The following is a 24993-nucleotide window of genomic DNA, read 5'->3' as shown; positions in this document are numbered from 1 at the left end:
AATACACCAACATGTAGGCTAGCCTGGGGGACGTAAGATCAGTGCTGACCCTCCCCAGCTCTCCTTTCAGATGTCTCCAGCCCAGTGCCTGGCAGCTCATCTTCTCGCTGCCTACGTTTCCCTCCAGATGACAGACTGCGGGATAAACGGACAGGTAGACATCATACATAGGGAGTGACTAACTTCAATGTGCTATAAGTCTCCTCGTGTAAAGAACGGAGTCTGTAGATAGAAATGGTGTGTAACAATCATGAAAATTGAGGGCTTGAAAATGATATCAGCTGCATAATGCGTAGGAACGTCAGTTATGCAAAGTCAGTGGGTCATTTTACTGGAAGAGAAAGTATGAGTTGAGTAATGAATTATTTCCACAACTTGTATTTCAAGGACTTGTGAAAAATGTAACATTTCTAGATCTGGTTTCCAATTATGTTCAGAGAGTCCTAAAAGAACTATCGAACAAAAGTCACAACATAATGATTATTATAACATTAAGCAGCTCAATGATTCTGTGATTTTATGTTTTAATCTTCTTGGCTATATTGAAAATAAAGATCAAAATCATGTGTCATGCATGAGTTGAACTAGGGCAAAATATGGTTACTTATCTGTAAAACTATGGAAGGTGACATTTTTGAAAGAAATCAATAATCTAAGAATATGGAAACCAGCGAATTCATTGAACGCTCTAGCCAAATATGCCCTGAGAGTTCAAAACTGCGAAATCCTAGAGCTAAACTAGAAAAAAATAAACTCTCTTACAAAGAGGAAAGGATTTATCTCACAAATTAGAAGATTAATTGAAATGTTAGCTAAAAAGTCCATAGAGCATGGCAAGCTTAAAGTAAAGTAGTCTTCCATGAATTTGAGACAAACTTACAGGTCTTAACTTGATGAATAAGTGTTAAAATATTGCACTTCAAAGGGAAGACAGACGCCAGGCCTTAAGGTAGAGAGCTTCAGTGGCTGCCGAGGAAACCTATTGAGTAGATACTCTGGTACAGGGTGCACTCAGGGATGCCCAGGAGATAGTGGATGGACAGAATTCATTCTTGGTGGTGGGCTGTAAAGAGTAACAGGCCAAATGGTTCTGTAGACCTTAGCTTAGCCTTTTAGAACTCTGGAGTTAAAAGAACCCCAGACCCATCTAACCACAGGTTGTTAGAGAGCCAACCCTAATTTTATGGAGACCTCAGGTGTGGCGGAGTAGACCTGTGCTCCCTACAGTAGGTTCTCAATGACTCATTTTTTGGAAAGAAGCCTTCCTTTGGCGGTTCCTCTGGATGGACCAAAACCTCCAACCTTCCCACTAACAGCCAAGTGGTCAGCCCTCTGCACCATCCAGGCCCATCTCAGTCAAACACCTGCTTTTGCAGGTAAGGAAACTCAAGCCTCAGGGCGCTTAATTGGCCCAAAGCCCTACCTCGTTTCAGCAAATTAATATAACCCCAGTTTCCTGAAAATGAAAGGTGGGAAGGCAGGCTTGCTGTCCCCAATGGATGGTTGATGAACGTGACTCAGTGTGGAACATGCTTTCAGAATATATTTACTGTAGCGCCTTCTCTTTGAAAGTATAACATCTTTAAGAAACGCCCTAAAGGGCGATCATGTCAAGCAGTGTCAGCTTCCCACATGTTCAGATCCTGAGGACTAAGGCTCTAAGAAGTCCCCGAGGACTTGGCCTAGCAGTGCATATGTATTCAGTTATAAATCTGTAAGAGCTCCCAATAAAGTGATTTTTAAATAAGTAAATAATGTATACAGACACGAGTGTCTCAGGGCTCTTGGTATAACATACAAGACATAGGCAAAAGCCCTGCAGTCCTAAATTGAATAGGAAATACTAGTATCAACTCAAAGTTCCCCACCACTTTTCGCTCCCTCCCACCCTACTCTGTCTGCTGAAAACAGCAAGCAAAAATGGTTCGTGCAGCACAATGGCCACCCCTTGCGCCCGAGGTCACTGACAGGGCCTCTTTTACAAACACTAGGTGTTAACAATGTATATTATTTAGGGACTCCCCACCAGCAGCCCCCCTCCATAGCCTTTCTTTTTCAGTTGTGTTTTCACTTTTTCCTGGATTATAAATTCATAGGAGCCCTATAATTTCAGAGGGACACAACACTTAAGTGACAGTCTGGCGGTGACTGTGCGTGGGGAAAGCCAGGGTGCTCTGCCTCACTAAGATTACAGCTGACAAATCCCTGTGGGGCCCTATAACCCTGTCACGCGGGATCTCTGAGTCAGAATCCACTCAATAGCACCTAATAATAAAATGACACAACGGGTTTTATCTTTACAATTTTTCCTGCATATTTAAAATGCTCCTTGTCTTTGAGAATCTGGTTTATAGAAGGTTATAGAAGACAGTGGGGGCCCAAGATTCCCACTGGTGGAGCCATACAGGAACTAAAGCTCTAGTGAACTCCCTTTGCCCACAATGGAGGGAGAGGAGGAGAGTGGTCACGAAAGGGCCTGCACTGGTGAGTTGAGTACAGAAGGCCAAAGGCAAAAGCCTGGCTGGCACAGTCAGCACATGTCAGCAGATTGCCCCTAGGGCGCAGGATGGACCTGATTTGGTTTCCCAAATCTTATCTATTTGGAGGTTGTATTGTTGTTTGGTTTTCGACTGGACATATTAGGGGGTGTCTCAGGAGTGTTATGTCATTGGGTGGTCACCCTCTTGAAGTTGAAGTATCTGTTTTTTAGTTTGGGGGTGTGAAAAGCGGGACTGGTGAACTTACAGATTCAGCAAGTGGAATAAGTATTTTGGGGAGAAGGGGACACAGAGGTGGTGGCGGGGTGAAGATGTGATGATGCCAAGGGGTCCATATAGAAAAAGAATGCTTGGAAACTGACTGTGGTTGCAATTGTACAGTTCTGCTGGATGTGACTGAACTATAGAATTATTTGAACTATATTAATCCCAATTAATTAAAAAATATTTTTAAGAGTTTAACAAAAAACAAACAGTGTCTTTCAAAACAAAAATCCAGAGAAGACTAGCTCCATGCAGGGCATATAATGCATAAAATGGATTATAAAACATTTATAAATTATAAAGCCAAGTTTCCTCTAAAGTCAAAAAATTGATGATTTACCTATCGAAGTTCTTTTAAGAGTAAAACTAAGTATGAATTAATTAGGCTTTCACAAGTTTTTTGACAAGGGAAGGTGGTAGGCCTAGGTTTATTAAAATAAGATGCTTAAAATAAGTTTTTCTGTGAGTTATACTTTCCATCTGGTGGTCAATTAACAATTAGTCAGTATGTTTATAGCTACAAATAATTTCAAATTGGTATAGCTTACGAGTCAGAATTGACTTAATGGCAGTAAGTTTTTCTTTGTTGTTGTTTTGAGATGGTGATGAAATAGCCTGTTAATGGCTGTCATTTATTAAACATTAAATGCTCCTTGAGGCGAGTGTTGACCAAAGCCCAAGGCTAAGAATTAGAGCTAATGTTTCTGCCATTTCTCTTTGATTCTGTGAGTTCCAGGCATTTTTTTCTTTCTTTGAAGTCTGAACATTACATTTATTTGAGGTGCTCTGAGATTTTACTTAAAAGCACTCATTATATACCAAATATAATCAAACAACATATTTTAAGGGGTCTGTAAGAAAATATAAAAGAGAAAGAATCACGGAAATACAGTTATTTCATTATGAAGTTGCACAAAATCAGCAGTTCTATTCAAGTTCATGAAAAAAAAGATTCCTGTTTCCTGCACCCCTCTTCTCTTTGCTTTTGGGGACAGAGGCAGGGAATAAAGGGGGAGAGAGGGAGAGAGAGAGAGAGAGAGAGAGAGAGAGAGAGAGAGAGAGAGAGAGAGAGAGAGAGAGAGAGAGAGAGAGAGAAGAGAGATAGAGAGAGGGAGGGAGAGAGAGAGGGAGAGAGAGACCTTTTAACCAGTTTTGTCTTTTGCAAGGTTCAAACTCTATGTAGTGATTTTTCTCCTCCTTGATTCCTCTAAAAGGCAATGAGTCAAAAAAGTCCCAAATGAAAACAGCAAAAGGAGAGGGAGAAGAAACAGGCACATGAGCTAATCTTACAATTCTTTATGTGGAACTAAGAAGAAAAAAGGAGGAAGTGAAAAAATAAGCTGATTAAACAGAGATGTTTAGATTATTCATAACGCATACAAGTTTTCTCTCTCTTATTACTTATAAAAAGTTACTGCATGGTATGCCTTTTTCAGCCCAAAACACTGGCAACCTCCATTCTACCTAATTCAATTAGTGAGAGAAAAATGAAAGAAAGAAAAAACACACTTTTTTTTTTTACCCTGGTGAGGTTTTGCAAGAGTCACGAAAATGGTAAGAATAAAAAATTACCTCATTTTCATGTTTCCCTGGAAACCACAGCACAGGGAGACTGATTATTTGGAGACCCAGATACAGTGACTTGGAGGATCTGGATTTAATTACTTTTCAACATTACTTCTTTTCTGAAAATATTAGATATTGAATGACTCTATCAGATTGAAAAGAGTTGGTGCCCTTGAAGGCCCGTGCATTTTGGAAGCAGTGTTTGATCCGGCAGTAATCAAGTGTTTCCCAGGATGGCCTTTCCTTGAGCATTTTATGAATCCAGTTCAATTATTGACTGTCAGGTTTGGGATGAGAATTGGTGTAATTGGGACGTTATAATACAGACAAATTGGGAGTTCTATTTTATTAAGTTGTTTTTGACCAATAGAAGACATCCACTTATTTACTTGGCTGCTTTTTATACTTCATTATCTATTTTGTATTTCTCATGCCCTGTTTTTGAGAAAAAAGTATGCCATCCATGCATTAAAGTGATATGCACATCCATGTGTGTGAAGGTGCATCTTTTTCTTTATGCAGGTCCTTTGCAAGTGGAAACCTGGCAGCTAGACAGACGTGTCTGCCTGTTTCTGTGCTAGGGCCTGAGGCAGTAGTCAGGGAGGGCATTCTCAGAGCAAAACAAACAAGCTCACCCCATGCAGGTGATTCGAACTCATGGCGGCTCTCACAGCACAGCAGGAGATGGGGGTGGGTGGGTTCCAGACTGCTGCAGTCGGGGGCATGCATTTTCTTATCTCACACTGCCCGCTCTCTCTCTTCACCCATGGTTCTGTTGTCCGTCACCCAACAGTAACTTATCATTTAGCAAGGGTTCGTGAGGGTGGAAGGGTGGGTAGGTGGGGGGGAAACTGAGGAGCTGATACCAAGGGCTCAGGGTGAAAGAAAATGTTTTGAAAAGGCTGGTGGCAACATATGTACAAATGTGCTTGACACAATGGATGGATGGATGGTTATAAGACCTGTAAGAACCCCCAATCAAATGATTGGTTAAAGTTAAGCAGAAGAAAGGATGGTAGGTAACGTTCTGTCCTTTTTGAGGCTGGCTACTAGTTGAATAATTATTTTCCTGAGGAATGCAAGTTTTCTCACATAAAAAGAAATTATAATGTGCATGTAGCAATAAAGAGAGAGGAGTATTTTGGCTTCCCGGTGCTTATAAAAGCTGCGATTGCTTTGTACTGTTGTCTAATGAGTACGCAATCGCATGATGGCGAGGTTTGCGTGCTGTGAGAGTGAGCACTCACTGCTGGGCCCACGGCTGGCAGACTTGCTTGGTGCGGGGCACCACATGTGCTACAGCCGCTGTGCCCGGCAGGCAGGCCCATCTCTCTGCTGGGCGTGGCCGGGCGTTGAATCACCTGTTGGCGGAGTGGCCAAGTTCTCTACCCACCGCGTCACCAGAGCTCCCTCAGCTCGTGTGTGGACAGAGGCTCTAAGCCTCGTATGTCTCCAGGATAAATCCACCCAAACGATGGGCAAGATCCATAGCGCTTAACTTTCTGTTTATACTTTCATCTTGAAAATTAAATGAAAAGCTCCTTTTTGTCCTATGGAGGCATGTAGCCTAGCTCTGGTGGCAAACACGGGGAGACAGTACATTTTCATTATGGTCAGAAGTCCTAACTTCTGTCCAAGCCATCATCGCCTCTTGGGGATAGGCCGTTACCTCACTCACGGCAATGCTTCTGGCCCCCGGGAAAGCCCTGCAGTGGGCCACCCTTATGAAGGCGTCGGGAGCTAGCTTTGAGGGGGCCACTCCCCGACACTGCCATCGTACAATGGGAACGGTCACAGGTAGCACTTAACAAGTGAGAGAGCTTGTGTCCCAATAAAACTTTATGGGTATTAACATGTGTATTCCATACAATTTTCATGTCATGAAATATTATCGCCCTTTTTCTTTTCCCAATCAATTAAAGTGATAAAAATAAATCTCAACGTGCAATCTCAATGCACAAACATGTAGCAGTCTAGACTTGGTCCTCAGGGTCAAACCACAGGCCTTCCGTTAGTCACCAAGTGCTTAGCAACGGCACCAGGCCTCCGACGCACTCTGCTAGTCACCACGAAGGCCAGCCTGTTTGAGTTCTTCACGCTCCCGCCATGCGTAGATAAGACGACTGCACACTAACGCAGTTTGGTTGGAACTTGGAAATCTGAAGTGGGCTGTGTTCTCTGTCTTCCAGTAATGCCGAAAGCACGGGCTCTGTGAAGTTTACAAAGGATCTTCCAAAAGTCCATGGAAAACTTCCTTGCCTGCAAATTCCATTTTCTCCATGAACTTTGGAAGATGCCTTGTATTGTATTGTTTTGTTGATTTTAGGGTTGGGTTGCTTGTTTTGTTTTAGACGCCTGCAGACAGATGAGCAGCATTGTTCTCCAAATCCAAACATGATGGCCTTCTAGCCCTCACTGTGAAAGACCCCTCTCTACCGGAGAGGAATACCTGCCTTTTCAAGTACTGCAACTCAGAGTAATCGGGATGGGGACTATTTAAGACAACAAAAAGAAAGAAGAGACATGTGGTATCTGTTCAGCCTCGCCAGCTTTCTTAGAACTTTCTGCCTGATTTGAGGCTTACATTCGCCCCCAGCTAGTTTACTATTAGCCCACAAAGTACCCCACTGACGATTTTTAAATGAATGTTAAGGGTGCAGCATAGTTGAGGATAATGGCTTAATGTCGTGTTCTCTGATGAGCACAGAGGTATCTGATATCTTTTGTGCACTGGTTACGACCAGCAGCAGAGATGCCAGAACCTCCACTTCCCTCATCCTCACAGGGCGCCTGGCTTTATGAAACCCTCAGTCTTGTCCTAGCACTTGGGAATCTGAGAAAACAAGTGCACTTTCTCTATGAAGCTCCAGTATATTTCAACATTTTACTCTGCATTATCTTGAGTAACAGTCTATCTTAATTTACAAATGGGAAAGAAGATTTTATTAGGGTCTAAGGGACAGGGAAGGGCGATCGTGTGGAGCAAGGCCTGAGTTACTCTGTAGTTGGGAAAACATAAGAGTTGATCCATTGCTGTTTATTTGGCTTTCATTCAGCCTGACCCAGACATGTTCATGCTGTCAAGCGGTTCTACAGAGGGGGATCTGCTCTTGATTGAGACTAAATCAGTACTAAGGGGACAAGGGTCTCAGTTCTGCACCCAGGAATACCTGTGCTAGAGAAATGAACCCTTAGATCTAGCAGGCATCCTCTATCTGTGTGTTCAGGTAAGAAGGACCCAGGAGTACCCACTTTACTATCTCCAGTCCATCTGAGTCTTGCTCCCTAATGATAGCCTTTAGCAAGCCTGTTTGTTCCTCTGGACATTCCTCTCTAGAGGGTATGAAGGTTAGGTTCATGCGCTCTGTGATAGTTAGGTTTGTGTCAACTAAGCTGGCCCAGAATTCTCAGTGGTTTGACATTTAAGATGTAGGAATCCCCCATGATATGGCTTAACATAATGTAACCATCTCCATAATTGTAAGTTGTAAGATGATTAGGGAGGAATGAGATGTCTTTACTCTGGCCTCAAGCCCTGATGATGTTTCCTCTGGGGCATGGCCTGCTTTCAATATAAGTGGACACTGTGGAAAAGCTTGCTTGCTTCTTACTGGATCTGGATCCTACATCTGTCTCACTGACCTTTCGACCTTTGGACTTGAGCCAATGGCCTGTCACACTAACTACCCAGTGACCTTGGATTCAAGGTTTGGACTTGCCCACTTCTACAGCTGTGTGAGCCATTTTCTTAATAGAAAATCAATTTCTCTCTCTCTCTCTCTCTCTCTCACACACACACGCACACACACACACTTCTACAACAATGTGAGCCATTTTCTTATTATAAAGTTCTCTCTCTCCTTACATACACACACATTTATATACATGCATTTGCTTCTCTAGAGAATCCAGTCTCAGACAGACCATAATAAGACTGGGGTCGTTCTCCTGTGATGTTTTTCCTCTTCTGATATTAAACCACTACTTTTTCCAATTAGTCATAAAATATTGTTTATGCAAGATTCTTAGCTATCGTTCTCATTAGTTCATAGACTCCACCCCTAGAGTTCAACCGACATTGATTTCAGGAGCCTTTGACAAATACTACCTATAATGCCAAAGACGGACCGGGTTCTTTCCACATAACAAGAATTGAAAGGAACAACTATTTTGATTTCTATCTGGTTTCTAAGATGAAGTCATTCAGGAATTATCAAAGCATGAGATTTTCATAACTCCACCCTTTTTTCCAGGGAAAAGGGTTATGTGTATGAGCTACAAGGGACACAACAGAGGAGCCCTTTCTAAAATGGCCTAAGTCCTGGGCTTTGGGTACAGCTGGAGCTCTGAAATTTCTTGTACGGGGACCTGGGACATCCAAACATCTGGGTATTTTCTCTTGGACACATTTTCCAGGAATATTGTGTAGTGCATCTAATGCATCAGGTTACATTAGGAAATAAAGGAATAAACTGTGATCGTGCAGGCACCAACAGGTCTCAGTCAGACAATTTTATAGGGTCTTGGGAGAGAAATCTAAGAGCTTCATTTGATGGTCTTTGATGGAAATAAGTGGGGGCACCTGGGTACCTTGCTATGGAAAAAGGACTTTCTGTTACAGAAAGCTGTGCTGCATGGCTACCTCTGCCCCAAGTGGTCTCAACAGCACACTCCCAGGGGACCCCCGGCTTCTGAGATCAAGTAGGAGACACAGATAAATGCCCGCAAAGACACCCAGGCACAATTTTCCCTTCAAAGACCCTGAGCAAAAGAAATAAGCTCAGCATTCTGTTGTTCCTAACACTAGTGTGTTTCCAATTGTACACAGTTCAATCGAATTAGAAATTCGCCAGACTTCAAAGGTGGTGGGATCTGAACGCTTGTCAGTTTCCCACAGTCTGCACTATTCCAGGGGATTCTGGAATTATGGGTACCATGTTCTCTTGGCTGAGAAACGGCTGACGCTGAGAGCACCCCGTGCCGGTCCTGGCCTCTTGCCCATTCCCATTGGACAGAACTAATCTGAGACAACTGAAGCATTGCTGAGCTCACTAAGTGAATGCGCACATGTGTTATGTTCATGGTGAGCATCCACAAAGACGAACTCTAAGAGGATGCGTTAACAGGAAGCTAATCCTTAAGAGGCCTCTCTCATGCCTTGAGCAGCCGCTGAAACGGTTTATCCAGCGTAAGGTGAAACCTGACGGGAGTTAAGCAGAATCTGTTCGCTTGTCTGAAGGTAAAAGAAACCATCGCTCTTACTTAGAGCGAGAGAGCGTGGGTCGCGTGCTTTTCAAACCTCAGTGGCCAGTCACGTTTTCATCCTTCTTCTGTCAGCGTGCCTGGGCTTTGCTCCCTGCACCTTCCCACAGAGTGCAGACATGCTGTGGCAGGGCGGTCACGTCTGACTTGCTTTACAATCTGCAGCTCCCCAGGACCCTCCATGGTACGCTCCTTCTTTACTGCGCCACCAAGCAGGTGTAGTGGCCACCCAGAATGCCCAGGCAATAATGGGAGGGTCTTAGGGAAACTTCCGGGCCTGACTGATCAAGGAGAGAAAATATCAAAGATACAGGCCTTTGGTCTGTGGTAACACCCCTTCTCAGCCCTGCAGGAAGCCACCTGGCCCCTTGTCCTCTGCCTCGCTCTGGCATATGTTACCAAGTTCCCCTGGTGCTGATCAATGTTTACAGGGCACTCCACTCTCCAAATTAACTTCCTGCTCAAAGGCCCTCAACTTTACTCATTCCTGGGCCAGGAGCCTGTGCTCTGTAGCATGGTCTCTGTGGTCACCATGGCCGCCGCCTCTGTGCACCCCCGGCAGGGATCCTCCTCCCGTCAGTCATGGGATTCTCTCACTTTGATTCTGGATGGCTTACTTTATACCCAGCAAAATGGCAAAATAGCCCAATCCCTTCATTTTTCTTCTGTGATTTCTGTCGTTTTATGAAAAGATCATTTTATTGGGGGCTCTTACAGCTCTTATAACAATCCATACATCAATCCATACATCAATTGTATCAAGCATATTTGTACATAGATTGCCATCATTCTTTTCTAGACATTTACTTTCTATTGAGCCCTTGGGATCAGCTCCTCTTTTTACCTCCTCCCCCTCCCCTCGTGACCCCTTGATAAATGATAAATTATGATTATTTTCATCTCTCACATTGGCTGCTGTCTCTCTTCCCCCATGGTTTCTGTTGTTCTTCCCCCTGGGCTAATCCCTTCATGTTAGTCTGATAGAGCCTATTTGCTGGCTCCTACCCAGTCATTTGGGAGGAGCTACAGAGACTACGGCTAGAAGATCCATACCAAGTAATTTCACCTCAGCACCAAGGGCTACATTTCCCCTGTGCTCATAAACCTGCGCTTTCTAATCACCCTATCATCTTCCATCGAAATCCCATACACAGTATTTTCTCATCCAACACCCTCGTCACCTTGAAGGTAGTGTTCTCAGGTCTTCAAGCAGCAGATTAAGGGTTAATCTCTCTTGGTCTTTTGCTGAGAGAAAAAAGCCAGAGTTTGGATAGGGTGTTATGTTTGGCAAGTACTTCTAGAGCACAGATTTCCTTTCTAGATTCCAGTAAGTTTGTGAGACCGGTGGACAGTTCTTTTTTATTGTCCTTTTAGAGATGAAACCGGGTCAAATGAGTTGCTCGAGGTCACAGAGACCCAGCTGCAGATTCCAGGTCCTTTGGTTCAATGATCTCTTATTCCATTATGTCCCCAAATGGAAGGGAACAGCCGCTAATGATTCCTGACTCGACTCAGAGCAACACAATGGGGAGAGTCAATCTGTTTCAGCGTGAGAAGAAAATATGATAATTTCTGTTTATTTTTACCTCATACATTTGGTTTTGACATGTTTTATAATGTACAATATATTAGAACATTTGTGTGGCTACATAATTTAACAGGACATTGACAAACCTTTATTGGAAGTGCATGCCCAATATTTTTATGATTTTTTTTTTACAAAAGCCAATCATGTTGTTAGCTCCCATTGAGTCAGTCCTGAGTCATAGCAGCCTTTGTGTCATCACATAAGGGAGCACTCCCTGCACCTGCTCCACTCTTACCATGGTTGCAGCTGTTGTGTCGAGCCATCTCTTTGCGGCTCTTCCTCCTGTACACTGACCCTCTGCAGGCACGATGCCTTGCTCCACACACTGCCCCTCTGGATAACTTGTCCAAAGTATGAGATGAAGTTGTGCCCTTCTTGCTTCTAAGGAGCATTCTTAGTACATTTCACTCAAGACCAATTTGTTCATTCTTCTGGCAAGCTCTTCATTCATTCTCAACAACTCTATTAAGGGATGATGGAGGCAGACATATTGGGTTATTTATCCAGAGATACAGAGCTTCTAAGTATCCAGATTTGGGTTCAGACCAGTGGGCTCCCAGGCCCTTTGTTCTTAACCATCTCCGTACACTGTCTCTGAACAACTACTGTAGAGAGGACGAGGAAGAGCTGGACTTCATAGTGCCAGAGCCGTTTACGGGAGTCCCTTCTCTTTGCTCCAGTGCTAAGAAGCACTCCCCATTTCCTTGGGACGTTATGCACACCAGGCATCTGGGACACAAAGATGAATTGGACCTGGCCTCTGCCTCAGGATGCCACAGAGATGTTTCTGTTGGGAGGCAAATTAGGGAAACTTCATGGAATAAGCCACAGTTTAGCTGCCTGAAGTCAACATTCAGTGCAAGGAGCCTTTGGACAGATTTGTGTGGGACCTTGGGCTTGCTCTTCTCCTTTTTATAGTCAGCTTCATATTTAAAAGTCACTTGCTCCGCTGAGATCGGGTCTTTGCTAAGCTGTGCTCAGTCTGGCTTCTCACGCGTGGAGGATGGGGTGCAGAACAGCATCTTACCAGGCTGGACAAGCTCAGCCTCTGAAAAATTTAGCTGGGACAGCAAGGCCTGGAATTCCCAGGATTCCATACTTATCTTCTGTCTATTGGGTTCAAGACCACCTTTGATGGGTTGGAGCTCTAGACCTCATGGAGATAGACACCAAACTGGAGTTACTCAGCTTGTAACTTAAAGTTGTTTTTCAGCCTTGAAACAGCTAAAAATAGTCATCTTTACAGAAAATGATTCTTGACAGCACAATATTTTCCCAGAATTATCAGCTGTCAAGGGAAAAAAACAACCCAACAACTTTGCGGTAGACTTAATTAGGACCTAATGAGGCAAATGGTCCAGAGATGGTGTCATGAGTACACACCAGGAGGGGAGCTTTTTGGAGGGTGGGTGCTGCCACCTGTCAAGGTGGTCTAAATCAGGGTTCTGGCAGACGCACAGGATTGGACAGCAAATGTGAGAGAAACTCAGTCTCCTCTACATACCCGATTTAGGAATGTAGTCATTAAATCCCCACACAGTGACTCAGCTCAGGAGACACAAGTAAGAAATGATTTAACTCACTAAGAGATTTGGAAATTTTCTTCGAGAATATAATAAACCCATAGCAAAATTAGCCAAGAGATGGGCCGGGAGCCAAACTGGCTCTCACATCTTTCCCTTCACTTCAGTGTAAAATATTCTGGCTTGGAAGATGCTTGGTCTAACATTTTCCAAGAAAAGAAAGCCGGCAGCATTGACACAGGGGTCATGATTCTGCAGCACTGGAGCTAGAGAGCGTATGATAAACTTATCTGTAGGCTGGGGAGTGGATTTCTTGAATGATGACGTTGAAACATGCTTGCAGGCTCAAGTACTTAATATGAATTACATGTCTCTCAAGGACGATGTAAATCAGAAGAGAGGAAAAGTCCCAACATTAGTGCTTGCATCTTGCCACTGATTTCCTGAGCATCGGGTCTTCAAAGCAGTTTGAGACCTTTCAGTCCTGGCTGATGGAAACAAGTACACAGTGAATGAATGACTCTTGTGTGGGAGCCCATCTCCTGCACATTTGGGTTGGACCAGAAAACAGGCCCTGATGCCCACTCCAGGAAGGCAGCCCCCGGAGCAGCTTCAGTTATGGCCAAACTGTTCAAAGCCCTGTTTATCAGAGTCTGGAGTCCATCTTTACACCTCCAGTGTCCCACAGATTTGAATATTACTGTGAGCTTATCCTTGGCTTTAAAATGTTCAGTTATTCTTTAGTGTAAGGTTGAGACAATTCAGAATCAAAGAGGGTTAAGTACCATCAAGTCAGCTCACACTCATAATAACCACTTCAACAGAACCGAAGAATGTCCCCCCACCCCCAAAGCAAATGCACTGCCATTGAGTCAGTGTTGACTCATAGCGACCCTATAGGACAGAGCAGAACTGGCTTTGTGTGTTTCTGAGATTCTCACTCTTCACAGGAGTAGAAATTCTCATCTTCCGCCCTGGGACTGGCTGGTGGTGTGGAACTGCTGACCTCAAGGATCCCAGCCCAAGCATAACCACTAAAGGATGCGAGAGCGTTTTAAACAGATTAAAACAGAACTGCTCCAAGTCATTCAGGACATTAAAATAATTTTAGACGCTAAAAGCCTTTAGTCTCCATTTAGAACTTGCTCTATCTTTTAATAAATTATTATTATCAGTTAAATCATCTTTCTTTCTTTTAATTCTCTGTGCTTTCTGCTTAGAACTCTATTCATTCTTTAAGGAAAGAAAGAAAAACAATGTGATCCAACTCTTTACATCATGAGAATGCTTGTATTATTGAACAGATTTCTTTTATTTTCTTGATGTCTACTCTTGTTTATCAAAATACAAGAGTAAGTTAAAAATATTGCTACAAATGTAGAGAAACCTTTACTAGACAAAACATCAAATTTTACAGCTATTGCTTCCCCTTTGGGGTCTAATGTACTTCCAAAGGCTGTGTTTCCAGCTTTCTACCCTTCCCCTGGAGGATTCTGCACTCTGCGGGGGAAAGGACAAGGTTTCCCGACGAAAGGCTGCTAGGCCAGCCCTTGCGACCCCAAAGGACAAATCGGTGCCATTGTCGTGATGGGAACATTTTCCTCAGCACAACGTGCCTGGTCTTCTTGCCCATTCAGTTTTCAATTTTCTTATGATAAATCCCTGCGATCATCCTGTATCCTTTAATAGAATTTATCAAGATTATCCCTTTGGCAGCTCCCCAAACAGCTGAGCGGACCCCTCCTTGAACTGAACTGGTTCAGCAGCTGCCCTTGGAAACCAATGTGTTCATTGGACCTTTTACTTGAAGGCACCCATAAGACCAAGCTAAATCTATCACTGAGAGAGCTTGTCAGTGGCTGTGCACTCCGTGCAGAGACATGTTGAAACATGTTTTGGTTAGAATCGATTCATGTTTAATCTGGAACCCCAGTAGCAATAATTTTTTATTTGCCCTTGTATTTTTAAAATTAATAGTAGCTTTACTTTTGTGGATTTTTTTCTCTTTCCTTTTTTAATAATTACTGGATTGTAATATTCTGACAGTTACTTCTTCTGGACTACTTTTATTCCTCAGTCCTGGAAATGAACGAAAATGAAAATTAAGAACCACTGAAGCTGAGGGAAGATTTTCCAATGATTTCTAGAACATTTCCAGCCTTAGAAACTCAAAATGAACAATGAGACATTTCAGAACATCACGGGAGGGTAGACATTTCGCCTGATTTAAAGCAGAGGAAACAGGCTGGGAACCATAAAGTCACTTGCTAAGGTGTCAGAGCCAATAAATGGTGGAAGACAATTCAAACTCAAGTCGATCTGGTTTTCAAAGATTTCTCTTACCATCATCATGTTATACTGCCAACACTGAGCTCTCTTTCATCTAAATGTTAACCTCCTGGTATATTTTTCCTTCATTCAAGTTGCTGAATATAATTCTAAAAAATATTGACAGTATGAGATACATTTCATGGGAACTAACTTCAGGACATACAAACCTTATTAAGAAAGAATTGGAAAGCCTGTGTGATCATGAGGTGTCAATGGGATCAGGTATCAGATATGAGGCATCTAAGACCCAGAACAGAACCACGCCAATGTGAATGAGGGCAAGGGGGGCGTGGAGTGGAGACCCAAAGTCCATCTGTAGACAATTGGACATCTCAGTCAGGGTGCAGTATAGCACCAATGAAACATACAACTTTGCTCTAGTTCTTTAATGTTTCGTCCCCCGCCACTATCATGACCTCAATTTTACCTTACAGATCTGACTAGACCAGAACATGTACACTGTTACAGATAAGAGCCCACAACACAGGGAATCTAGTACAAATAATAAGAATAGAGATACCAGGAGGGTAGGGGCAAGGTAGGGGTAGAAAAGGGGAATCAATCACAAGGATCAACATATAACCCTCTCCCAGGGGAACGAACAACAGAAAAGTGGGTGAAGGGAGACAGTGGATGATATAAGATATGAAAATAATAATCTATAATTTACCAAGGGTTCATGAAGGAGAAAGGGCGGGTGAGGGAGGGAAAAAATGAGGAGCTAATATCAAGGGCACAAGTAGAAAGAAAATGCTTTGAAAATGATGATGGCAATATATGTACAAATGTACCTGACACCTAGACCAGAGGATGGACACTGGCACGGATGGAAGCTGGAAACACAGGGAGTCCAGGACAGATAAACCCCTCGGGACCAATAATGAGAGTAGCAATACCAGGAGGGTAAGGGGAATGTGGGGTAAAAAGGGGGAACCAATCACAATGATCTATATATAACCCTCTGCTTGGAGGATGGACAAAAGAAAGTGGGTAAAGGGAGACATCAGACAGTGTAAGATATGACAAAATAATAATTTATAGATTGTCAAGGGTTCGAAGGGGAGGGTGGGGCAGGGAGGGAGGGGAAAAGATGAGGAGCTGATGCCAAGGGCTCAAGTGGGAAGAGGGTTTTTGGAGAATGATGATGGCAACAGGTGTACAAATGTGCTTGGCACAATGGATGGATGGATGGATTGTGATGGGAGTTGCACAAACCCCCAATAAAATGATTTTTTTAATGTGCTTGACACAATGGATGAGTGGATGGATGGTGATAAGAGCTGTAAGAGCCTCCAGTAAAAGTATTTTTTAATAAAGAAAGAATTTGAATATTTCTAGACTCTTTAGCTGATGTACGAATACCTTTTGTTGCAAAGAGTTTTGATATAATGGTTTTTAGGTTGGTTTTTTGGGGCGGGGGCGTGATTTTGGTAACTAGGTAAAGCACTTCTATATTTCAGGGCTTGAGGTGCGTGCTAGGTCGATTGCTCTAGGTAAGACGGTCCTAGATGGCATGAGCATTCAAGGGAAAGGAAACTAACCTTTGGCGTTGGGTTTCTTGCAGACATTCTGCAAAGGCTCACTGATCTTGGAACACCTGGATGTCTCTTTCTGTCCCCAGCTGTCAGATGAGACTATCAGAGCAGTAGCCATTTACTGTATGAGCATCACGTCTGTCAGCGTTGCTGGGTGTCCAAAGGTACGTGAAGGAGTCAGAGCTCCAACAGCCAAACAGAGTGCTTGCCGCCGCCGGTCGACCCAGTCACGGCTGAAGCTAGAGGATACACTTCACGTAGATTTTTTTTCCTTTGCCATGTCTTAGGCATCCCTATGTTTCACCTCTTTTCTCCAAATTGGGAATAACTTTATGATTTCATGTGTATCAATGAAATCAACTTTCAAATACTTTACAACCTAACTCTCATGCAAATTTAAAATAAGCATGTGCCAAATATTTCTTTAATTAAATAACGAGACCACCAGCAGAATTGTAAAGCCAGCTGATAGAACATGAGAAGGAATGAAAGATTATAGACATTGAAGTAAGAGTGTCAGAATATGATTCTGAGGTTAGATCCAAAATTGGTGGATGCCCTACAAGGCAATAAAACCATAACTGGAGTTAGATTTTCTACTAGACACAAATAATTTGCATATCTAAAACAAGTGAACATGTAATTTGATTGAATCTGGGTCAAAGAGTAGACGGAATATCAAAGAAAAGTCCCCTGTAATTCCCTATGGAATTCCCTAAGTTTTCCCAGTAAAATAAAATCCCAATGACATTGAAAAGATAATAATATTTTTTCATTTTCATGATATCTACTTATAAAAATACATATCCATTATAAAAAATTCAGACAGTATAGAAAAGTATAAAAACGAAACAAACAAATACCTCACTGCCATCACATTGATTACAACCCACAGTGATCTTTTGGGACGGAGTAGAATTGCCCGTGGGTTTGTGAAGCTATGAATCCTTACAGCAGCACAACCTTCATCTTTCGCTTGAGGAGGGCCTGATGGGTTCAAACTGGTGACATCGTTGTCAGCAGCCCAATGCACAGTCCACTGAGCCGGCAGAGCTCCTTAGAAAAGCAATAACATCAACTCTCACTGCCAGCAGGTCAACTCTGACTCACAGCGACCCTGCAGGACAGGGCAGAACCGCCCCTGTGGGTTTTCCAGACTGTAACGCTTTATGGGAGGAAAAGGCTCATTTTTCTTCCACAGAGTGGCTGCCAGTTAAGAACTGCTGACCTTGTGGTTAGCAGCCCAATGTGTAACCACTGCTGTAATCTCAACATCCAAACAGAATCCTTGTTAGCATTTTTTACAGATCCCCCCCACCAACATTAAAGAAGATTATAAGTAATTACAGGCTTTTGTTTTGTCTTGCATTTTAAAAATAGAATCATACATTCTAAAAATATACTTTAACCTACTTTCTTTTTAGTTAACAACCAAAGCGGTATATCTCGAAGTCAAGAAACACAGATTCCACATTCAGGATTAACAAGGCAGATTGAATACACACATGTCATCCTGTGCCCTCTGGAGCTCTAACAAAACTATAGCGGTGGGGTGAGGGCCATGTAGGTGATGAGACAAGAGCACAAAATTTGAGAGGCTTGAAAACAGGTGAACTAGGGCAGTAGTGCAAAGCCAGCTTTGACTTGTAAGCAACAACAGAGAAAGCTGAATCATAATCGGATATACACCAAATCTCCAAAACCTTCAAGGCCTTGGCAGCGGAACATACATCTGGAACTGGGAGAAGAGATGAATCGACAATCAAAGCTCATGGAAACAACAAGGAAGAAATGAAAACAACGTGTATTGCACTGAACAACTCCGCTGCTAAGGACCTCTTTAAAGGGTTCAAAAGCAAGGATATCCCTTGGATGAAAGGTGAGCCTGACCTAATGCCTCCCTCACCACATAGGTATATGAAAGCTGGGCAATTAATAAGGCCAAAGAATTTGAATTTTGGTGTTGCTGAAGCATACTGGACATACATGCTCATAGACTCCCAGAAGAAAGAACAAATCTGTCTGAAAGAAGTACAACTTCCTTAAAAGGGAGTGCTTTGTCTTGCTTACTTGGTACATGCTCTCAGGAGGCACCAATTCCTGGAAAGAGACACCAGGTTGGTAAAGCATAGGGTGAGCAAGAGACCATCAGCCAGTCACACATCGCAACATTGTATGTAGTACCTATGCCTAATGATAAGATGCTGTCTACTGGTCCATGTGCAAGGGTTTTGTATTCTTCACATGGAGTTGCAATCCACACTGAGGACTGCAGTCTCTGATTTTCATCAGCAAGTGCTTCAGGGTCTCTGCTTTCAGCAGTCAAGGTGTGTCATCTGAATTGCACTGGGTGTGAACAGCCTTCTCCCACTCCTGATCCGGAGTAGTTCTTCATACTTCTGCTTCAAATCAATGTAAAGAAAACCAAAATTCTCACAGCTGGACCAATGGATACTATCACAACAAACAAAAAAAAGATTATAGAGTTGCTACAGATTTCCATGTACTTGGGTCCACAGTCAATGCTCATGGAAGCAAGTCAAGACATCAAACAATGTCTTACACTGGGCAAGTCTGCAACACGAGACCTCTTTCAATGTTAAAATGCAGAGATAGCATTTGGAGGGTAAGATGTGCCTGTCCCAAGACATGATATCTTCAAGCACTTTCATATGCACGCTGGGCAATGAATAAGGAAGACCGCAAAAGAATCCATGTGTTTCACTTATGGTGTGACAGATATTGAAAGTACCATGGATTATCAGAAGAACAAACAAATCTGTCTTGGAAGAAATATAGCCAGAATGCCTCTTAGAAGCAAACATGGTCCGATTTCATCTCACAGACTCTTGACATGTGATCAGGAGAAACCAGGCCCAGGAAAGGATCCTGGTAGAGGGTCATAGCCAAAAGAGAAGTCCTCAAGGAGGTGGATTCACCCAGTGGCTACAACAAGTATAACAATGGTGAAGCTGCTGCAATGGTGAAGACCCCGCAGAGTCTTCTCCTGTGCAGATATATAGGGTCCACTGGAGTTGGAGCTGCCTAGACAGCACCGAACAACAGCATCCACTGGAAAAGGCTGAACAAAGATGCGTTGCATGAGAAGATGAGGTAGCTGCATGACGACGCTGAGAATGCATTAGTTAACACCCAAATCACGATGCAATGTTACATTAAGTACTATGTTTGCATTTCTGTTCATTAGCAGTAGGGGGGTAGGGAGATCGGCAAGACCCACTAAAAAGACTTTGGAATACATATACATATATATAAATCATTTTATTGGGGCTCATAGCACTCTTATCACAATCCATACATACATCGAGTAAAGCACCCTTACACAGTCGTTGCACTCGTCATTCTCAAAATTCGCCTTCCACTTGGGTTCCTGGAATCAGTTCATTTGCCTTTTTCCCTCCCCCTCCCTCCCCGCTCCCCCTCCCTCATGAACCCTTAGTAGTTTATAAATTATTATTTTACCTCATCTTACATTGAACACTGGAATATTAACAGTGGTTACAGTATGGTGATAAATCACTTTTTTGGTTTTGGTTGTTTTTTTTTTACCATTTTTGCTACTTTTTCTTCTTTTGTTTGCTAACGTTGTAATATTTTTAAAATATAAAATAACTTTATTCAAAGTAATATGCCAAAATATTAGTCAAGACTCAAGGCTAGCTGTGTTGAAAACAGGACAATCTCTTGACCACTGGTACGGAGATCAGGGCTATATGTCTGGGAGTTATCAGGCATCAAAGAACTAAACATCATAACAATGTGTGCTCATCCTCCCCAATACGATCGCTGAAGACAATGGGTGCATAAGCAAATGTGGTGAAGAAAGCTGATGGTGCCCAGATATCAAAAGATATAGTGTCTGGGGTCTTAAAGGCTTGAAGGTAAACAAGCGGCCATCTATCTCAGAAGCAACAAAGCCAACATGGAAGAAGCACACCAGCCTGTGTGATCACGAGGTGTCGAAGGGATCATGTATCAGGCATAATCTGCACAAAAAATCATATTGTGAATGAGGGGGGGAGTGCGGAGTGGAGACCCAAAGCCCCTTTGTAGGCCACTGGATGTCCCCTTACAGAAGGGTCTCGCAGAGGAGACAAGCCAGTCAGGGTGCAATGCAGCAATGATGAAACATACAACTTTCCTCTAGTTCCTAAATGCTTCCTTCCCCCCACCCCTCGCACTATCACGATATCAATTCTACCTTGCAAATCTGGCTAGACCAGAGGATGTACACTGGTACAGGTAAGAACTGGAGAAACAGGGGATCCAAGGTGGATGATCCCTTTAGGACCAGTGGTGTGAGTGGCAATAAATACTGGGAGGGTAGAGGGAGAGTGGGTTGGAAAGAGGGAACCGATTACGAGGATCTACATGTGACCTCCTCCCTGGGGGATGGACAGCAGAAAAGTGGGTGAAGGGAGACATTTGACAGGGCAAGATATGACAAAATAATAATTTATAAATTATCAAGAGTTCATGAGAGAGGGAGGAGTGGGGAGGGAGGGGAAAAATGAGGAGCTGATGCCAGCGGCTTAAGTGGAGAGCAAATGTTTTGAGAATGATGAGGACAATGAATGTACAAATGTGCTTTACACAATTGATGTATGTATGAATTGCGATAAGAGTTGTATGAGCCCCTAATAAAATGATAAAAAAATGTATCCAGTCTATAAAATATTCCCCATGTCTTACACTGACCACTGTCTCCCTTCACCCACTTTTCTGTTGTCTATCCCCCTAGGAAAGGGTTAAAATATCAAAAATAAATTCTCAAGGGTTCATGTGGGAGGGAGGGTTGAGTAGGTGGGAGTCGTATGAGGAGCTGATATCAAGGGCTCAAGTAGAAAGTAAATGTTTTGAAAATGATGACAACATGTACAAATGTTCTTGACACAATGGATGTCTGTATGGATTGTGGTAAGAGCTCTAAGAGCCCCCAATAAAATTATTATTTTTAATATATTAAAAAAGAAAATGTATCTGGTCATCTCTATTCCAAGTCCATATATCCCAAGAACATCACCTCAGTCATTAGATATCTTTAGTTTCCATCTGCAGGAAATGCCGGGCTCCTTTTCAGCTGTCCCCTTTGATTGTGATGGGTCAGATTGACTGTATAACAGTGGGTTTGGGTTTTGGCTTAGAAAATAAAATCTAGCACCCTGAGCTCCACCACCCCCACCCCCTGGACTTTTCAATCGCCTTGTTGTCCTTCCCTTCATCTATAATTCTGAGACCATCTTTCCTCATCTTTTTTTCCCTCTGGTCACATCAGATCCTCAGAGAAGCACATGATATAGCAAGAATGTCTGAACATATTTTGAAGACAAGTTGCAATGTTAGCATGTTAAGCCTTAGTCCTGAGCATGGTCTGGCAACATTTCAAGAGGAAGGTTTATTTTGTTTTGTTTTCCTGAACAAGTCTCTCAAATTTATGGTAAAAATTACAGCAAGCCTCATGTCATCTTTGTTTTTTTTAAAGTTAAAATCTGTTTGGAAAACAATTCTTTTGAAAACAGTCATCTGGTTGATTCTGCAGCAATTCTTAGTTCAATTATAACTTCAAAAGGCCGGCCCTGTGTTCCCTGAGCAGGGCCAGGCCCGGTGAGACACACTCACAAATTAGGGATTTCACAGAGGGAGAGTAAGGGGAGCCCTGGTGGCATGCGAGGTTATGACCTGGTGGCAGTGACCACAGGTCAGCAGTTCAATACCAGCAGCCGCTCCTGGAAAGATGAGTTCGTCTTGGAAACCCACAGGGACAGATCTACTCTGCCCTAGAGGATCACTGTGAGATGGCAGGTATGCATATTAAACATTATAAGCATCCAGTTTCAAAAAGCGGGATCTTCCTATTACAATACAAGTTATGCTGTTTCATTATCATGCTGGTGTAGTGGGTTATGCATTGGACTATGAACTAAAAGGTCAGCAGTTCGAATCTGCCAGACGCTCTGCAGAAGAAAGGTGAGACTATCTCCTCCTACAATGACTTCAGCCCCAGAAACGCTAGGGAGCAGTTCTCCTCTACTCTAAAGGGGCTCTAGGAGTCAGAATCAACTGTTGGGTTGGTTTTTGGTAATGTAATCATTTCCCTACTAACATCTGTTTAAGTTATAAAAGTCAATACAAAGTTAAAACCAAGCTTAGCGCAATCGAGTCAATTCTGACCCTATGTAGGCCAATACCTAATCTACAGAGCTACCAAGACTGTTATAAAAGTTGATAACTAAAAACATCATCTCCCAAACATTTTCTTTCTACTTGAACCTTTGCTATCAGCTCCTCTTTAGTCCCCTCCCTCCCACCCTCATGAACCCTTGATAATTTATAAATTACTTTGATTTTCATGTTTCACACCGTCCACTGTCTCCCTTCACCCCACATTTCTGTTGTTCTTCCCTCTAGTGGGAGTGCGAGGGAGGGGTTGCATGTTGATCACTGCGATGGTTTCACTCTTTCTCCCCCTACTTTCCCCCTACCCTCATGGTATAGCTACTCTCATAATTGGTACTGAGGGGTTTATCTGTCCTGGATTCTGTGCATCAAGGGTGCTTATATGTACCAGTGTACATCCTCTGGTCTGAACAGATTTGTAAGATAGAACTAGGGTCATGATAATGGGATAGAGGGTGGGAGGAAGCATTAAAGAAATAGAGGAATGTTGTGTATGTCATCGGTTCTATACTGCACCCTGGCTGGCTTGTCCCTTCCTTGTGACCCTTCTCACAACAATCTTTTTTTTTAAATCATTTTATCAGGAGCTAATACAACTCTTATCACAATCCATACATAAATCAACTGTGTAAAGCACATTTTTACATTCATGGCCCTCATCATTCTCAAAACATTTGCCCTCTACCTAAGCCCTGGCATCAGCTCATTTTTTCACCTCCCTCCCACGCTCCCCTCTCCCTCATGAACTCTTAATAATTTATAAATTATTATTTTGTCATATCTTGCCTTGTCCAACATCTCCCTTCACCCACATTTCTATTGTCCGTCCCCCAGAGAGGCGGTCACATGTAGATCATTGTAATTGGTTTCCCCTTTCCAACCCTCCCTCCCTCCACTCTCCCAGTATCACCACTCACACTACTGGTCCTGAAGGGATCATCTGCCCTGGATTCCCTGTGTTTCCCTGGATTCCCTTTGTATCTGTACCAGTGTACATCCTCTGGTCTAGCCAGATTTGTAAGGTAGAATTGGGATTATGATAGTGGGGGGCGAGGAAGCATTTAGGAACTAGAGGAAAGTTGTATATTTCATCGTTGTTACATCGCACCCTGACTGGCTTGTCTCCTCTGTGAGACCCTTCTGTAAGGGGACATCCAGTGGCCTACAAAGGGGCTTTGGGTCTCCTCTTCGCACTCCCCCCTCATTCACGACGACAAAACTTTTTGTGCTGATGATGCCTGATTCCTGATCCCTTTGACACCTCGTGATCGCACTGGCTGGTGTGCTTCTTCCATGTGGGCTTTATTGCTTCTGAGCAAGATGGCTATTTGTTTACCTTCAAGCACCCCAGACGCTATATCTTTTAATAGCTGGGCACCATCAGCTTTCTTCGCCACATTGCTTATGCACCTATTTGTCTTCAGCGATCATATCATGGAGGTGAGCACACAATGTTATGATTTTTTGTTCTTTGATGCCTGATAACTGATCCCTTCGGCACATCGTGATCATATAGGCGGTGTGCTTCTTCCATGTGGGCTTTGTTGCCTCTGAGCTAGATGGCCGCTTGTTTACCTTCAAGCCTTTAAGACCCAGACACTGTATCTTCTGATATCTGGGCACCATCAGCTTTCTTCACCACATTTGCTTATGCACCCATTGTCTTCAGTGCTTGCATCAGGAAGATGAACATCATAGAATGCCAATTTAATAGAAGAAAGTATTCTTGCATTGAGGAAGCACTTAATACTAAACCTATAAATATATGCACATAGATCTATTTCTCCATCCTCATAGATATATTTGCATATGTACATGCCTTTATTTAGACCTCTATAAATGCCCTTTGCCTTCTAGCTCTTTCCTCTATTTCCTTTGACTGTACTCTTGTTCCACTATCATGCTCCGTCTTCATTTGGGTTTCAGTAATTCCTCTTGGTTACATTACCCTTGATCACGCTCTACCAGGCCTCCCACACCCTCCTCATCACCGATTTGGATTACTTCTTGTTCCCTTGTCCCTGGGTTTGTTAACACCACTACCTTTCCCCACACCTCCCCATCTCCCATGTCCCCTGGAACTGTTGGTCCTGTTGTTTTCTCCTCCAGATTGTTCATCCAGACTATCTTATTTAGACGGAGATAATAACATGCACAAAAACAGAACAGAGCAAAAGCAAGCAACAAAATTCAACAAAACAACAACAAACCAATGACAACAAAACAAG

The 24993-nt window shown here is 43.0% G+C and overlaps 1 protein-coding gene across 1 annotated transcript in view; it reads left to right on the top strand.

Annotated features, from left to right (window-relative positions):
• Positions 1 to 24993, top strand: part of FBXL13 (F-box and leucine rich repeat protein 13) — a 245272-nt gene that overhangs the window by 215445 nt on the left and 4834 nt on the right. The window contains exon 19 of the mRNA XM_075557360.1: positions 16597 to 16731. Coding sequence (XP_075413475.1) covers positions 16597 to 16731 — 135 coding nt within the window. The remainder of the gene's footprint in view (positions 1 to 16596; positions 16732 to 24993) is intronic.

Source organism: Tenrec ecaudatus, chromosome 9 (assembly GCF_050624435.1).
Source record: "Tenrec ecaudatus isolate mTenEca1 chromosome 9, mTenEca1.hap1, whole genome shotgun sequence".
Classification (NCBI taxonomy): Eukaryota; Metazoa; Chordata; class Mammalia; order Afrosoricida; family Tenrecidae; genus Tenrec; species Tenrec ecaudatus.
This window is presented reverse-complemented; position numbering and strand designations above follow the sequence as displayed.